The sequence below is a fragment of the Mizuhopecten yessoensis genome, unplaced genomic scaffold (genome assembly GCF_002113885.1).
Source record: "Mizuhopecten yessoensis strain PY_sf001 unplaced genomic scaffold, ASM211388v2 scaffold4119, whole genome shotgun sequence".
Lineage (NCBI taxonomy): Eukaryota > Metazoa > Mollusca > Bivalvia > Pectinida > Pectinidae > Mizuhopecten > Mizuhopecten yessoensis.
Genome location: NW_018405385.1, coordinates 248,210 through 266,379, shown reverse-complemented (window position 1 = coordinate 266,379; position 18,170 = coordinate 248,210). Strand labels below are relative to the sequence as shown.

The 18,170-nt window shown below is 37.4% G+C and overlaps 1 protein-coding gene across 3 annotated transcripts in view; it reads left to right on the top strand.

Moving 5' to 3' along the window:
* LOC110448534 (serine/arginine repetitive matrix protein 2-like) overlaps positions 1–17,557 on the top strand; it is a 38,587-nt gene extending 21,030 nt beyond the window's left edge. The window contains exons 4-18 of one of the 3 annotated variants that reach the window (XM_021494817.1): positions 688–822; positions 1,386–1,499; positions 1,985–2,064; positions 2,454–2,559; positions 2,869–2,926; positions 3,066–3,160; positions 3,288–3,449; positions 5,591–5,747; positions 7,385–9,364; positions 10,115–10,249; positions 10,476–10,592; positions 10,908–11,091; positions 11,461–12,542; positions 14,377–14,450; positions 15,613–17,557. In XM_021494817.1, the coding sequence (XP_021350492.1) occupies positions 688–822; positions 1,386–1,499; positions 1,985–2,064; positions 2,454–2,559; positions 2,869–2,926; positions 3,066–3,160; positions 3,288–3,449; positions 5,591–5,747; positions 7,385–9,364; positions 10,115–10,249; positions 10,476–10,592; positions 10,908–11,091; positions 11,461–12,542; positions 14,377–14,450; positions 15,613–16,278 (5,145 nt within the window). In that variant the 3' untranslated portion in view covers positions 16,279–17,557. The remainder of the gene's footprint in view (positions 1–687; positions 823–1,385; positions 1,500–1,984; positions 2,065–2,453; positions 2,560–2,868; positions 2,927–3,065; positions 3,161–3,287; positions 3,450–5,590; positions 5,748–7,384; positions 9,365–10,114; positions 10,250–10,475; positions 10,593–10,907; positions 11,092–11,460; positions 12,543–14,376; positions 14,451–15,612) is intronic. The other 2 variants (XM_021494818.1, XM_021494819.1) reach the window with 2 other exon arrangements.
* The last annotated feature ends 613 nt before the right edge of the window (positions 17,558–18,170 follow it).

Genomic DNA, 18,170 nt, shown 5'->3' with positions numbered 1-18,170 from the left:
TTGTGTGTAAAGCCAGTCACCACAAAGTATAGTGCACATTGGAAGAATGAGTCATACTTTTAAAAGACAGGCCAAGACTTCTGTTAAGTAGTTTTAAAACTGATACTACCATAAGTAGTTAACCTTATAGAATTCTATTTCTTTATTAATAGGTTGGTTAGTATATCTGATTGAGAGTTAACACACAATACGCTAGTAACCTTTAATCTTCTAATTCTCTCATTCATTTAGGATTTTAATGAGTTGAACTTTCGGCTTTCTAAAGACAAACTGTGAAATTTAATTATAATCCAGACGACTTTAGTCCAAGGGTGCTTGTGGATTGAGTTTCTACATTTGTGATCAAGGCACACAGGTGTCTGGCTTTGAAGTGGTCACACACCAACTTTAAACACCCATACCCGAGATCCCCTTGATATGTAGTCAGGTTTTTACATTTACATGTGATAGAGACAGGGAATTGTCAGGTGTTCGATACTCGTAGTAAATACTATCAAATTAAAATCCTTCAAATTTATTTACCCCAGCGTACTTTACACATACAGAATAATGGGCTGATGTAGATAAACCCAGAGATGAGAGTACATAATTACCCAGGTAGATAGGCCCGACCCAGGTGTGTCCATTGCTTTGTAGTATAATCACAAGATTGTATGAAACCTTCACACCTGTATGGATTTGTTTCAGGTGATATTTACCCAGTTCCAGTACAGTGACCAGGCCTCTCTACCCCCTGATGCACTACGTAAGGCTCTGGCCGAGTCCTTCATCAACCAGCAGCGCTTCCAGCTAGGACACATGGACGATGCTGCTGAATGCTTTGTATGTTGCTCCAAACAAAATGATACACTACTTCAAACTCCTACGACGTAAACGATATACCCTCAGGGAATCACAGTAGATAATAAAGCCTGTGTGTTGAGTAGATTGTGAGGAATTCTTTTCAAAAAAATTGAAAGGGAGAGGATATTTAACATAAAGATAAAGCTCATAGGAATCTAGTTTTTTAATATACTACATATGATGTGAGCGATGGGTTAATACTATAAAGAATACCTATACATTTGCAATGTTGTTTAGATATTATAGAGAAGTTGATTCAATGAAGACCAGCTGTAGACACTTAGAAACAGTAACATAACAAAAGTTGTCTAGAGAAAAACTAATTTACAATTCAGATTTTGAATGAGGTAAAGATGAGGTGATAGTTGTATGCATGAGACCGTTTCTGCATTAGGATTGCCTCTGGTGTACATCTGATAATAAATCAAGTTATGTACATGTTGCTCATCATAGTATTCCTAGGTCAGGATAGGCAATAAACAGGCTATCATTGCTCAGATACAAACGAGTAACCGCTAACCCCTATTGTTATTACTTTACAGGAGAATATCTTACGGCGCATTCACTTCCACATCGCAAACGCCTACAGCGAGGATGCATGTCAGGCCCCCCACTGCTTGCCCCACCAGAAATTTGCCATGACCGTTTTCGATCAGGTAAACATCGTCTAAACAAGTTTGAACTTCCTGCTCGATGGTTATCCTGATCAGAGAAAAATAAATTGGTGGAATAGCCTCCCGTGTTGTATTGATTTGTGGCCTGCCACAGATTGTTTTACTGTATTTATAGTTTATTGATACAGATAAAAGCCAACCAATGGCAGGTAGCATCGTCAAGTCAGGAGAATAAATGATGGTATCTTTTCAGTCTCACGCGATCTGCTCAAGTCTAGCATTATATCATTCTTGGGGAACCTTTCATATGTAATGGGTTGATCCACAAGACTATTATATATATGAAACAAACCATATCTAATACATTGAAGGAATGTTTACACTATTTGAGTGAAACGGGGTTTTGACCTGTTGTCATCTGAAAATACATCAAACGAAATCCAATAACATTTTGACAGCATATAAACTGAAATTGAATAGCGAGTTTTCAGTGAAATTGAAATTTTGTTTTTATAATCCTATTTCAGATTGTGTGTATTTGCGGTGCAAGCTCGGACCCTTTAACCTTCCATGAATTGGTGCACTATATATCCACAAGTGCATTAGTGTAAGTTCTGTTGTCAGATTACCTGTTATGTAGCTACAGCAACACATGTAGCAGGCCACCACTCATTGGCCACCTTACCCTGCCTACACATTAATTACACCTCAAACATGATTAAAACCCATAACCTGCCTGATCCCGATGAAGCACAGATGATAACAGACAACTTTATTCCTTAATTTGCATTTGAATGCAATGGAAAAGATATAAAAGGATTTCATCTGTTTGCAGATTCGCAATAAAATAAAAACCCATGTGCCATTGTTACAAATCGTTTGTCTGCTATGGACAACAATTAAAGTCTATCACAGATGCAGTTATCTGCTGCAGCATTTAATTACTGACATGTAAATAACCTGTAAATAACCTGCCGGTCTGCCTTGCATTAACAGGTCCCAGTGCAGATCAATGCATGAAACAGGTGATATCCTGCATCCCGACAGATTTGGCCTGTTGCTAAGGAACGCAGGTGCTGTTGGTGATATTCGTGACTGCCCGGTAAGATAAATGTTCAAAAATAAACTTCTTTAATGTTAAGAAATAAAAAAAGATACTGTACATGCCTTTCATTTACTTATCTGATTTTTATTTGTTTTACATTCAGATTATATGTGCATTGTTCATTGTAATGTTGGTACAGTAAATTAATTTTATTTGTGTGGTATGTAGTGTCCAAACCTGTCATAGAAAATAAAATATACAATTAGGAGTAAACCTGTTAATAGAATTAGCCAATGATTCAGACCCCATGAAGGTTTGTGGAGAAAAAAAATGAAAAAATCCTCAATGAAACATTTTGGTTTTCAGAATTCCTGTGGCAAGCGAGTTCAGATCAGAAGAACTTTGCTGAATTGTCCTGATGTTGGTAAGTTGTTACTGTATTTGAATGCTCTTTTTTGTTAAAACATTTCTTGATAACAGGACATTAGGAAAATATATGATACTGACAATGATGAAAGTGTATGTTAAAATATATTGTAAATATTACTCTTTTTCTTTAACAGTGAGCATCGGTCTAGTTTGGGAGACAGACAGGCCTAACACAGACATGATCAGTGACGTGGTCCAGAGTATTGGCACTACCATACTCCTTCAAGATGTAAGTTATCTCATTCTGTAGCTGGAATATTTAATAATGCTCTGATTTTTTAATAAATTGAAAAATACCAGAAAAATATTTTTGTCTTTGGAAGAATTTCTTTTAAAGTTTAGCTATTCTTTTTCAGGTGTTTCACTCAGTTATGGTCAAAGGAATGAAGGATGTTTCCAAGTTGCCTAAACTACAGTTGTCTGCCCTTGTCTGTTACTATGGAAAGCATTATTCCACCTTTGTCTTCCACACTAAGCTGAATGCTTGGATCTATTTTGATGATGCTACAGTACGACAGGTAAGAAATTCCATACTTTAGATTATCTAACATGTGTCTGAAACTTGTGATTATACTGTTCATTGTATACTTTCATGTAAATTAATTGTCCATTAGTGTTTAAATAAGACCTAAACCCCCCAAAAAGACGTATATTTGTATAAGAAGAATTATACAAACGTAAAAAAATGCCTTCACAATTTTCTGGCATTTATTGTAACAAGTAAAGGCAGCATACAGCTGCTCGTGTGTTTTTGCACACAGTACAGAACAGGTAATTGTCACTAATTCCCCCGTACACAACATAATGAGACATGCACAAGAGCAGACAGCACACAAAGACCTTGATAGGCACATGCACACCTGATCTCACCAAACTCAGTTAGAATGCATGTCTGTTAACAAATCAATCACGTGAAGGAATGATATGCAAATGAATCAACTGATTGTACTCACTCCATCAAACACCTCACAAAGAGGCTTGATCAGGCGGACGTGGCTAGATTACACAATCCATGTTGGGTCGGATTTGCCCAGCTACTTTTACCTGTATCCATACTTAATAAGGGAGCTTTTCCCATACCTGCTTTTAATATCCAGGTGTACAGTGACTGGAGCGTTCTAATTAAACAGAGAATTACACACATCTGCATGTGTGATTACATGTCTGTTAGATGATCTCTGAAGGGTTTTCTATCTTGTCTGCTTCTTAAAGACAGGTTGGGACTGATATGGTATTTTATATGTTAAGAAATATTGGCTTAGCAACAAATCTTAAAAACAGGTTTCATCAGCTTTCATCAATTTGGAGATCTTGAAATAAAAACAGGTTCTGCTGCTTTTATCAATTTAGAGATCTTGAAAAAGTGAATTGAAAAATGAATGTTTGGTCTGTTGGATCAAAGAATTTTGCAGTTACTTTCTTTTTCTGAGGTTAATTGGCCAATACATCAACACACTATTGGCTTATACAATATTTATAAAATATACAGAAAGTTCTCAGGCATCACAAGTAGACCTGGGAATATCGCATAGGTTAAAACATTAGAGGATTTCTTTCAGTGTAGTGTTAAGTGTTTATTGTAAAAACATCCAGGTAAGTACAACATGACATGACAAGATTTTTGAGATAAGAAAACATTACAAGATTTTGAAATTTAGATACAGCATAAGAAAACAATTACTGGTGTAACAGATACTATTTTGTTTGAAGTTACACAAGCTTAAGGTCAGACAAACATAAACAAGGAACCATTCTGCTAAGAAATGTGAACAAAAATTTGAATCCTATCTGTCTTCCTTACGACCTACACAGACACGTATTAGTAGGGAGAAGACTTGTGTTATCTAGGTTTAGAGTATTCAGATGTTGGATGTTTTGTAACTGAGATGTGAAGATCAGGTCCTAACACAACAATGACTTCACAGTTCTACAGATGTCTTGATACCTTTTAGGATTCCTGATGATATTTTTAGGATTCCTGATGATATTTTTAAAGTGTTGTGTACTAAAGAAGTGTACAGAAGCAAACAAAACTTTGTTTATCAAGTGAAAAACAAATAATCTAAATTACAGCTTATATATTCGAAAAGCTTAGAAGGATCAAAGTCACCTAGTCTGGAGTGACAAATGGCTAGATAAAATTAGTTTATATATTTGGTTATAAAATTAATTGTACCTGAATCAGATACAGAGTGCATAAAAAAAGCCACAAGTTCCCTATATTTGGAAGTTAATATATATGTATTATTATGTTAATATATATGCATTATTATGTTTAAATGCAGTCTGCACTACCTGTACAGATTCATTCCAAAGGGATGTTTATTACACATCATAAACATGTCTATATTTGATACATGTAACGGTGTATATATTGATCGGTGATCATTATAGATATCTGTCATACATCTATAGATGACACACTGGCTTTGGAATGAAAACGCCAGGATATATTGAGGTTCATTAAAGACCAGGATGACTAGTGGTGCGTGTGTGTGAATGATTTAACGTAATGGTCACAATACGTACATATATGTAGATACATTAATTAGTTCACGATGACACACCTATATTAACATTCTATAAATATTTGTGGTCATTGTCACGTGCTTGAAGTAATACTGTAGAAGTAATATTCTGATTTTATTTTTGTGATCAGGTGGGACCCAGTTGGGACGATGTTGTTGAGAAATGTTGTAAGGGCCATTACCAGCCATTGCTGTTGTTGTATACCAACCCTAATGCGAGCCCCATAGCCACAGAAACAGCCCCGAAAAAGAGGGTCATGGCCCCTGGATTTTCCACCCCTGTAAAAGGTTTGTCTTTTAATCTCCAACCCAGTTCTCCCTCGTGACGGATACTTTAATTGCTAGGTGTACTAGAGAAGACCAAAGGCTGTCACAGCTCTGTGAACACGTTTTGTTAGGATGATTTAAGCAGAAATAGTTTTAAGATTTGATAAAAAAATATATGTTCATACAATAATAGATCTTTTGTTGTACTTATAATTCTCTCGGTTATGAATACCTATAATCTTTTTATCAATATTTCTATAGAGGAATGAAAATCTTTTGGAAGTTTGTCAAAAGATATGTTTATGTTGGGTAATGTGTCTGTGTTGGCGTGAACGAGGGTTAACAATCCGGGTAGAGTTTAAGGGTTTGTATACATTGGTAACATATCAGGCCATCAAGAATTAATCTTTTTACCCTAAGCCAATTGGATTAGTTTCAGAAAGGGTGGTCATCAGTTTGTTAAAATGTCTGGCACATTTGTCATCCAACTCAAAAGTTTGTTGGCAAAAACCTGATGACTTCTTTAAGAACAGCTATGATCCAGCAGTTCAAATTCATTATTTGTAAATGTACCCAAAACTCTTTATTTGATTAAAAATGATTACCTTCATTTCTGTGAATTACTAATGGATTAATAGTTAATACCTGTATACATATTATTCCATTGTAAACTTTTTTTGTCTGTCAAGGAAAAAAATAAATATGATTTTCTGCTTTAAATGAAACTGAGGATGATTTTTGTAAATATTTTATCTTACATTTCTGAGAGAGCAATGTCTGTTTTTAAAATCGTTGTAACTTAGGCAATTGAAATGATTTACGCGTAGTTTTAGTTATCCATTTGTAGCCTAGAACCTGTTTAAAATGCTAGCCACTTAATGACTTCTGCCAGCTCAGGTGACAAGCGTGACAGCTCTTTCATCATGAAACACGCCTTACCTGATATAACCTAACATGGGGCCCCGGCAACAGGGCATTTATTTTAAAGGCAAAATATCAAAGTAGTGGAAATTTAAAAAAAGAAAAGAAAACTGTTTTGAAACTAATTGAATAAATGTCAGCAGATAAATTAACATTGCTTACAAAGAAAATATCATTTTTTTCTCCTAACCAGGTGGATGACATTTTGCATTTTATATTAAAGATATTTTTTGGGGGGCAGTGAGGGAGTCCGGGTTTATTTCATTAAATCTAGGAGAGTTTAGATAATAGCAGAAATGGATATTAACTGCCTTAATGGCATAGGGAATAGTACCGTTTCACTAAAGTGAAGAAGTGGTTGTGCTGTTGATATGATGATGTAACACAACTACAAAGGACCAGATGCTAGTTACTGGATATGAAAACAGGCTTACAATAGTGATGGTATCAGTATCTCGTGTAATTAAATCATTGTGTGCTGAAGCGTTAAGTTTTGATATCAAACATTATTGTGGTTGAAAGTCACATCAAGAGTAGTATTCAAAATTTTGTAGGATTTAAGATCTGAAATTGTGTTTTATTGGTCTAGTGATACTGTGTGATTGGTCATTGATGTTAGAAACATCAACAGTTGTGACAAGGTTTTATCAAATATGGTCATTATTATTCAAACTAATTCAAAAACTCATCAATTTCAGGTTCACTTGTTTTTAACTATTTCTCTTTTTATAATTCAGTTCCTGCTGAGAAAAAAACAGAGTGTCGGCATGATGGAGTGAGACGGTCTATAACGCCCAATCCTGACGGACCCAGGGCTGCGGTCGCAAATAGCAGACGCTCAACAACGCCCAACCCTCCAAATGCTGCAGAGCCTATCTCCTCCGACACAGAACCTGGTGTTACCAAAAAACAGGTAGAGCACCATCGCCAACACAGCTTCCTCATCGCAGTCACAGGAAAGACTGGGCGAGCAGCGGAGCAGAATAAATCAGAGTATGCCGTTCCTATGAACAACACTGCTGTAAAGCATCGTCTTCCCGGAGGTCAAGGTCAAACATCAGCTTCTGAGCAGAGAAGTTCAGGGAGAAAGCATCGACCCAGTGACCTACAGTTGCCAAGACCAGAGGATTCAGTAGATGACTACAACTATACCCTATCCACACGGGACCAATACCGTCGTCCATCCATCAGCAGTCCCGATCACACTGGCAAGCCACTGACCCCTAACTTCTCCCGTGGGGAGGTACCACCCAGGAAGGATAGCTTCAAGAAAGGCAAGGATAAGGTTCCTGTTGATGTGATTAGGTACCAGGTTCCCCGCACCTCCTCCACTTCCTCAGACTCTGACTCAGTTGGACACAGTGATCACAGCCCAGCAAACTCCAAACCTGGCTCCAACCAGTCAGCAGCTCCAGTCCTCCCTCCTAAACATAGACGAACACGGTCCATTTGTCATGAAGATGCTCCTCAAAATCTCTCTGCCGACCATATAGATATGCGCCAACATGTTGTCATGAAACCCAAACCTAGCGCAGGACACAACTATGAAAACATAGAAAACATTGCCCACACTCCTGTACAGTCAGGCCTTGCTACACTTCCTAGAAACAAGAAAGGCAAGTCAGCCCAACAGATGCCACAGGGGGACAAAGCTTCACGTCCCTCACTACACAACCGACAGGGTACTCAGGCCCAACCTGGACAGATGGATAGAGTCTTCCACTCCAGGCAGAACTCTGTTAGTGGGCAATCTGCCCATAGTCGAGAAAGTTCAACTCATACTTTGACAGATGACCGGCACTCTAGACAGAGCTCGATGGTTAGTCAAATTTCGGAAGCAATGAGCTCGGCATCACAGCAGCAGGGAAATACCCACGCTGATAAACCAAGTAGTCAGTCACCTCCAGACAGTCACTCTAGGAAGGAGCAGACAAAACCAAGTGTTCCTATCAACAAGCCGCCTAAACCTGCCAAACCAGAAAAGAAGCCAACTGTATCTCAGAAGAAGACCCCCAATCCTCCACCTCCTCCTACACGAAAGTCTGAGCTCCGGGACAACAGGGAGGACAAAATAAACTATATCAACAGGAACATGGTGGAGAGTGTGCTACATTATCAAAGCCAGAAACTGACGAGGCAGGGCTCCAATATCAGCAGTGTCAGTCAAAGTAGCAATACCAGTTTCGACTCAGACAATTCAAGTGTGAGGAGTCACAAAGACAGCACCACTGAGATCCTGTTTGACACGCTGTCCCTAGATTCGGCCCAACGAGACTCTGGGTATGGCAGCAGTGACAGGAACAGCTCCAGTTCCACAGGGAGTACAACCCTTGACCCCTACGCACAGTACTTCATGAGTAAGAGCATGATTCCACCTAAAAATATCAACCCACATGGCGTGGCTGAGAATTTGAAGAAGTTCATCAACCATGGGTATGAGGGAGACAGGAATTATGGCCCTACTACCTACACTGTTGGGTCTGTACAGCATGGAAGTCAGGCCACTGTCCAGCAGACTGGTCAACAGTACCCTCCTCCTGATGATAAGTACAACCCAGATCTTAACTATGGCCACTCCAAAACAGGTGTAGAGACAGGAAAATCTCTGTACCCAGTCGTGGACAACAGTCACATGTCAGTCCAACCTACTGACCAGAATGTGGAGAGAAAACCGCTGTATGATCCGGCCATCGTCAAGTCCCACACCCAGGGAAAAGGTAAGGAGTTGTTTAGCTTTTTAAATAGCCAAGAGACCATATAAGATACCATACATTGTTTTACCTAATAAATGAGTTGTAGCTACTTTCATTAATTTAACATGTGTTATTGGTATATTATTATCAGAAGAAATGTATCAAATACCATATTCTTTCTGAACATGGAATAATATTGATTAGTGGTGGAAGATTTGCCCTCTATATAAGTGGGCTGTCTAGACCATGAATATTTAAGGATAGGTGTATTGTAATTTTAAGCTGTCGCTAATTGGTTGACTACCTATAACAGGTAATGTGGTACTAAACCTTTAAACAGCCTCTGCATCAAAAGCATTACTGAGGTTATTGTATATATACTAAATACACAGTCCCCAGTGAACTCGTGTCTCCTAACTAATTCATGTCGACAACAATCAGTAGTTTTCTACACTGAACCTCAAAGAAGATAAACAGGTTGTATATGCCTGTAAGTCCAGTACATAAAACTGTGCTTGGCTGATGAAGCAGGGTTAATTGGCACTATTGTAGGGTGTAATAGACCATACTCAAAGGTTCCCATTAACAGGAACGCACAGATGAACAAATCTGATAGAGCAAATACCTTCGTATCTTGAGTAAGATGAATTTATTTATATAAATATACATTTCTATTTATAGAATCCAATATTAACCCAATACAGTGTATTCAGTTGAGTTAACAGTTATTTGTTTGTTTATTGAAATATCATTTGACCTCTGTTTGATCTTCAGGTAACCAAGTGTACCCTGTGACCCAGAAAATGATGCCTCAGGAGGTAAAGTCTGCACCAGGAAACAAGTCTGGCCCAGAGGGGTTTGGCAGAGTCCCTAACCAGAAGTCGGAAAAGCCTTCCATGTATCATGAAGGTACCATGTCCTTCTTATCCTTTCATCAATATCATACTTAAGTTATGGTAGATTGCCTTAGTGTATAGACTCTGATAAATTCTTCTAGGGCAGAGTGTTAAATGTGCTGATTCTGAAAAGAATTGTTGTAAAAACACAATAAAAAATTTACCAAGCAAAACCTGAAAAAATAGTTTAATAAAAATGATTGTTGGTGTTAATCTTGATATTTATTTATCCCACACAGGAGCAGACGAGTATATGAAATTCTGCCAAAAAGCTGAAGAGTTAATGGACCAGTGTGTTTTGGTGGAGACATCAGAGAATGGCTCCATGGCTCTCAACTACTGTAACGCCGCCATAGGTAGGATGTTGTCTCATCACATGTCACGGACAGTGACATCTGTGTCACCAGTCACATGGGTTCTTAAAAGATAATAGCTGCATCTCGGTTGTATCCTCCTTCAAACAAAATTGGTACATGCTAAGTGTCTTTATATGAAATAACAGAGGAACTTGACAAGTTAGCATTGTGCTATATGTCTTTATGACTACAAGTTACCCTGTGCAACCATGCCTGGGTGAATCACATATACATACTGTTTATAATGAAACACTATCAAACAGACCTGTTATTTTACTGAGATTTGTTATTTACCTGATATTTATTTCCTTGTAGACTGTCTGAAGCAGGCGATGCGCATCAACTCCTTATCCCAGCAGTCCTTTGTGTCCGCACAGAAGATGCACAACTCGTGTGTCCTCAAGTCACGCAGTCTCCAGAAGAAATTCTTGGTTCGACAGGAATCTATGTCATCCACCACAAGTTCTGACAGTGCACGTTCATCTCCCTGTCCAATAAGGTATTGACTTGATTCTCCAACCACAGCCTCTAACATGAGTCAAAAACAACAACAACATTTTTTCATTAACTTCTTTCATTCTATATTAACAATAAGATTATTTCTTTGAGACATATTACAACTGACTTTCCATCAATCTGAAACAATGGTTGCGATTGGTCACAATCTTACACCTGGTGAAATATTAGATTAATTGTATATACATGTAGATTTTAGATTTTAACAAGGTGCAATGTCAGAAATATCAGCAACAAGGAAAAGAAACAACTGAAAAACTGTGTCTGATTTTAACATGTCTACCCCAGTATATGATAACTGATTAATTGACCCAGCTCCTCTCTAAATAACCAATATTTTCTACTATTTCAGTGTCTCATCTGATCATTCCAGTTCGTCATCCCACTCTTACGGGGAAAATTGTGTTCAACAAAATGTGCTAATCTCAAAACTGCAACAAAACAGTATCCACTCACGCTCTAGTTCTCGAGACTCTGTAGATAGTGTGATAGAAAATAAAAACTACCGCAAGGAAAACAGGACTATTGTTAAACCCGAAAAACCTTGTAGTGAATCAACTTCCAATTCTAGTCTTAATTCTAATGAAAGGACTTCTTATAATCAGTATGAGAGTGATCCGACTGCAGATATGTATGCAACGCTACCCCGCAAGGGGACACGGCGGAGTCAGAAGGGTTCTGTTTCATCCAATTCAGAATCAGAGGTATACAAAGACTTTCTAAACAAGCAAAGGTCCGTGAATGGTAACGGAAATCCTAATGGGAGGACAGCTTCCTCTGGATCCATAACACCGACACCTAATGATAGCTGTTTTGATACGGACTCCAGTCTCACAGACGGAAACGACCTCCATTACAAGATGCAAGTTCCCTCTCAGCAGCAAGTCAAGGCAAACCGAGCAGAAATAAGGCAGCTTCCTCATAACAACAATGGTTCTGGTTCCTACAACCCCCAGGGGTATTACCCCTCAGGATACACATCATCACGGCATCAGGACTCTCAGCAATCATACCCTCACCCCCAGTCAGCTCATCCTACACAGCATCAGCATGAGGTTTGTAAAACAAGTGCACCCTCTCAGCAAATAACATCAGCTAACCCTGTGCTGCCACCAAAGCCAGGAAAAGCCACCAATCTGGTCACCCAGTCTGCCAAGTCTACATCAGACCTAGGCTCACGGGAGGCCAGTCCTCGCCCTGTCGAAGGGATGATGAAATGGGTGAGATCAACATCACATTCAACTCCACGGTCAGTAAAGAATAAGTCCAAACAAAATAGTGTAGCTCGTCAATCGAGCTTCACAGGCAACACCCAGCAACAGTCTGGACAAGGGCGCTCCCACCAGTCAACAGTCTCCATGGCCAACCCACAGTGCAACCTTCAGCCTCAGCAGCGTCTAGTGGACAATTCCTCTCCACATTGTAACCTCACAGGTACTAACCTTTTCCTGTCTGTAAGCTTGTGCGTCCTGCCTCCCTCCTGGCCAGTATAAGTTAAACCAGTTGTTTGAGTTCCTTGACCATCCAATAATTGATGGCAGCATAAAAGATATGACAAACACAGAGTCAAATAAATTCTTGACAACTTTTGGCACTAATGTAATTGATAAAAGATGAAAAATTATTAGTTTGAAGACCTAAGGGTTTGATATGTAATTTACAAGCAGTTAATTTTTCAATAGTCTTGTCATAACATTTGGAAACATTCATACTCGTATAGAATACACAACAGTGTCAGTTTACATAACTGTGAACTTAAATGTAATACTAAAAAATCAATAAAAAAAATAGTCATTAGATCAAATATATGGCAGATCAAATGGCTTTAACCTTTAACTGCATTAGACCAAAATTGTAATTCAACAAGCCATTGCCAAGCATGAAATCATATAAGTAGTTCAACACGCCATAGACGAAAACATAGAATTATTGTTATCAGAATAATTACCTCTGCCATTAAAATTGTAAATCTGCATCTAAAATCTAAATTTAAAACATTGATACAACATTGAATTAGGCTAAATGTAATTGGTACAAGTAGGCCTGGGAATGATTTTAGATTTAACTCTATTGGGACAATAACATTATGTCATTGGTGGAAATCTTCAAGGACATATTTGTACAGATGTAGTCCTTTAAATGATCAAGTAGGCCAGGTGAGGGAGGCAGTGCTTGTCTTAGTGCTGTATTCAATGTAGGCTGGCTGATATCATGTTTACCTTTAAAACAAGAAACAATGGTGTGTTTATACACAACCTCCTCCAGGTATGTATTTTACAACAGTACACCGACAGTTCTCGTGTGATAATCCACCAGTACTGATTAAATCTCAAGAGTTTTTAAAAGCCTCCGGTATAAACATTGTCAGCCAGCCACCTATATTATACGGAATATTTATACATATGTATTATTGCAAGTTACCCAGGGGCAAACCAGCTATAGTTCTGTTCATGTAGGAATTACAGTCACATAGTAAAGTCTTCCTTAAAGCCTAATGGACTTATCTTTTTGTGTTTTAGTAAAAACATCCTAGATTTTGAACTGGAGGGGTGTATACTTTGTTAATGAGATTTTGTGATAATAAAGGTCTTAGGCCTATGTCATAGTGCTTACTCACAGTCATGAAAGGGAGAGCATGTCATTGTAGGACATTCCAAAACAGTAGTATTATCTGGTGAGAATCAGGAAAACTTCGGCATTGTTTAGAATTGTAATAAGATCAGTTGTTCAGTTAATTCAAAAACATTTATATATAAAAAATATGAACACAAACAAGTGTGATTTTTTTATGAATTTTCTATTGATTTTCATTAACACCGTTTTGGTTGGATTTTTGTGTGATTTTCTCACACTCCTGATTCTGTACTCTGGGGAGCAGTACATGATGTAGCAAATCACCTAACCATTTCTGAGTAGCAGCAAAGTTAGAAAATATTGCATGTACAGATATTAACTTAAGCACCCTACTTTTTAAATAGGTTGTTAATTTAATTGAATTAGAGTTCATATTTACATGTATGTTGCATGTTGTCACAGGAATTGAATTAAAAAAAATGTAATAAATTAAAATAATTTTCTTCAATGCCATTTTGGGGAACGTAAGGAATAATGCAATTCCTGGGACAACGAATGTATGGGTTATCTGAGGTGAGGGGCTAGCACCTTAGTATTACTGTGTGTTTAGCCTGCCTGTATATGCTTCTATATATATCTATATATTTACTGCCCTGTAATAAGCTTTACCTGTGTTTCTTTCCCTGTGTGACAGACTGCTCTAACACTGAGGCACAAAGCGCTGGATTCACCCGTGAACAAGTTCCCTCCACAATCTCTCACACACCTGTAAGTACAAAATTCTCAATGAAATGCAAAAAAAGCAAGTAAAGCATCTAGCACATCAAACTCATACAAGATTTCATTACATGACATGGAAACCTGAAAATGGAATAGGTTTGGAAAAACTGATGTCTGAGTTTTGGAATTAAAATAGAATTTTCGTTTATTGGTCGCAGATTTTATTCTGGTGACTTTACTGTTCTGGAGTATTTGATGTTGATCTAGAACCCATTAGTCGGACTGGGCCTGTTTATAGAGGACTGGCCATTGTGCTGATTGACCGTCATCAGTGGACTATTGGTCACCCGCGACATTTGCACTGGAGTACAATAGAGTAATTCACAAGTAGAACCAGTCATGGCAGTAAACCACTTTCTTATGAGTCACCTGTAGTTGCTTTATCTACCTGTAAACTGTGAGAACAAATAACTTGTTTTACCTTTTCCATCACTTTGGTTCGTTAACCAAACTACATTGATTAATTCACTAACTTTCATAAAGCCATGGTTCACTGATCAGGAGGTAGTGATGCAGAGCAAACATGTCTTGGGTAAAATTATCGGAAGAATGACTAGGCATTGTTGACACCGAGCTATGGGATATTCAGAGTTTAGGTCAAAAACACGATTAAAGTGTTTCAGGTGTAAAACTACAATGTTATTGTTAAATAATTTACAAGTTTGAAAAGATTTGTAACATAACAATTACTTTTGTTGAAAGAAAGTTTGGGGTTTATAGCTTTTATGGGAATCGAGGGTTTTAATGTAGTGCTTTAGCCTGTGTGTTATCAGAGCTGAAGAATTGACAGGTAATGTAGCGTGGGTATACCACTGAAGGTGTGAACAATTACACACTAGAGATAATCATCTTTCTGCTTGATATATGCAGCTTAAAACTTGCTTCTGAGTTCCTCTTCTCTGAATCACTCTATGTGAGAAATTTTGAAATACGTGATTTCCATCTAAGATCCATCTTCATGCATACCTAGTTCGTTGGTCATACATTGACTTACCTGTATGTAGTAGTCAGAATTAAAAGAATGCTGATTTGAAATTAAAACTGAGAAGTTTTAAATTCTAATATGTTGAGATTAACATCAAGCCTTCAATGTTTTACAAAAGATTCAAAGTGAAACAGAAAGTTTATGTCGACCTTTTTGTGTTTTTAGGACCATCGGCAGGGATGTGGAGAACATTACGGTGAGAACCAGATTACTTCACGTCAGTCAGCGACGACGACACAGTGTACAAACGCTGACGAGGGCTGCTCAGAACCGGAGGAGTTCCGACCCAGTGTCAGTGTTAGAGACCTAGCTTCCCGGTTTGAAGGCAGCCGATCTAATGGAACATCATGTTCCAATTCTAGGGATCACCAACAGGACAATGCCCAACTCCCTCCCTCCGGAAATTTAGGGCGCCAACGTAGTAAATCTGAATCAGATTTTAGGACTTTGGATGTGAAGCCAAAATCTGTGTTATCCCGTAACAAACAGAAAAATAAAGTCAATAGAATGAAGAAGTCTGTGACGTTTAATGACAATGTTGCTTTAGTGGACCTGATGGACATGTTTGCTCCACCAGAGGGAGCTCCTGGCTATAATGACAATAATTCGGGCTATGTGAGTGACCAGGAGGAGCGATATGATACAACCGTTAGGTCGTATTCAGACAACGAACTGGATGATGATGATGATGACAGTGTGGACTCCCCGACAGAAATTGCTCCGGGAGAAGTTTCGTGTAGTCTTTGTGGCAAACATGGGGCACAGAATGGTGGACAATATTGTGAAAAATGCCACCATTATCTCGGCCAATTTCAGCAGAGACGTTGTTAGTACCTGTGTTGGTAGCATCCTCGTTGTTTTTACCGACGTTTGTTTATGGGACAAAGAGACTGCTTGTTGTTGTTTTTGTTGTTTTTGGAGGACTTTTCCTCAGCTATCCACTGCCATTTTCTAGTGCTGCTATATGATGACATATTGTCAAGAACAATAACTGTCTCAAAGACCAGTAGGGACTTCTACAGCCAAAAGGCGACTAATAAAGGTACATAACCATATGTACAATGTTATACGTATTAGTAAACAATCAGTTTCCTTAAAGGAAAATTTTATATATATATAAGGAAATATCTGTCATTTGGAGAAACAATTGAGAAGATTACAGATTGAGCTAGTCACATTGTTAGTTGTTACTGGTTTTGTTAACTATATATAATAATCAGTATGAATACACTTGTTTTTGTTGATATGTGTTTTTAATTCTACAACGTAAAGAATTATCCCATTCTTTCCAAAAAGGTTTTATTTTTTTTTGTTAAATTTGAAAACATTTGGTAATTCCTGTATGGTATAACCATGTATTTTGTATCATTGTCAAATTTAGATTTTTTTAATTTGATCATAATGATAAGAGGAGAATTTTCAAACACTGTTGAGCAATAACAAGGTACCCATTAGTCCCCTACCACCACGGTCAAAGTGCTGTGTACATACTGATGTAGTGTTGATATTAGACTGATATTGTACATCGACTGTGATACCATATGTTCCTGTATAAATAATTAAAAACATATAATGAAACAGGGTTTTATTGAATATAAGTTTTAACTTTTATGGTCAAACTTAAAACATACCATACAATGAAATTATACAACTGTTATCATAATAAAAAAAAATATTTATAATCAAAATAAATTTTTAAAAATCAACATTCCAAGATGTTGTTATAAAGTTTTAAAAGCTGCATTTTAATGATTGAATAACATTTTTATATGTTTCTTGTTAAAAATATTGCATTTTCAACGAGATTGAAATATGTTTTACAAATATAGGAAAATAAATACTGCCATTTCAATGTATATAATGTATGTTTAATTGTAAATACATGTCAAGTTAAGATGTACAGCTAAGATTGATCTCAATGTTATAGGTATGGCTACCATACCTATTAATAACGTGTGAATAAACGTGTTTTTATAATTCATCATTTCTGATAAAGCATTATCACTATATGTATGTATGTTCTGTCCATTATTCATGTGAAGTATAACTTCATCCATCCATTCAAATACATATCATATTTTATAAATACAATGAAAAATAAAAATATAAACTATTTAAACTTGTGTGTTGTTGTTGTTTAGACTGTTGTGGTTGATGTGTGTATATTTGATACATACATATGCAGCAATGTTATGCAGCGATGTCGATGACTCATCAGCAAGTTAGATATTTATATACAACCCGTTTTAATAGTTCCCTTCTAGTACTGCTAGAAAGGACAATACATTTGTACTTCATCTATTGGCCTAACATATTCTTTTTGCATCCATCCTTTTTTCATGAAGTATCTGGGGCATTTCACCTGAAGTTACTAAATTTGGGACACAGATATACCTTGGGACACAGATATACCTGGCTATCAATAGTAGTCACCACCAAAAAAAAGTCACCATGACCTATATTTTGATCATAGACCTCAATCATCGAAACAGTTTTGGGGCATATCTCATATAGTATCCTACCTGGACTTGGGAAACTTGGTAAGTTGGTACAGAAATACTGATCCTCGGGTCCAGTTGGAGTGTTGGATAAAAAGGTCACTGTGACCAGTATTTTGACTGTTGACCAAAACATTGAAACAATTGACTGGAGCATAAGGTCACTGACCTATATTATGACCAGAATCATTTGCAGTAAAATAATTGTGCAATTAGAGAAACACC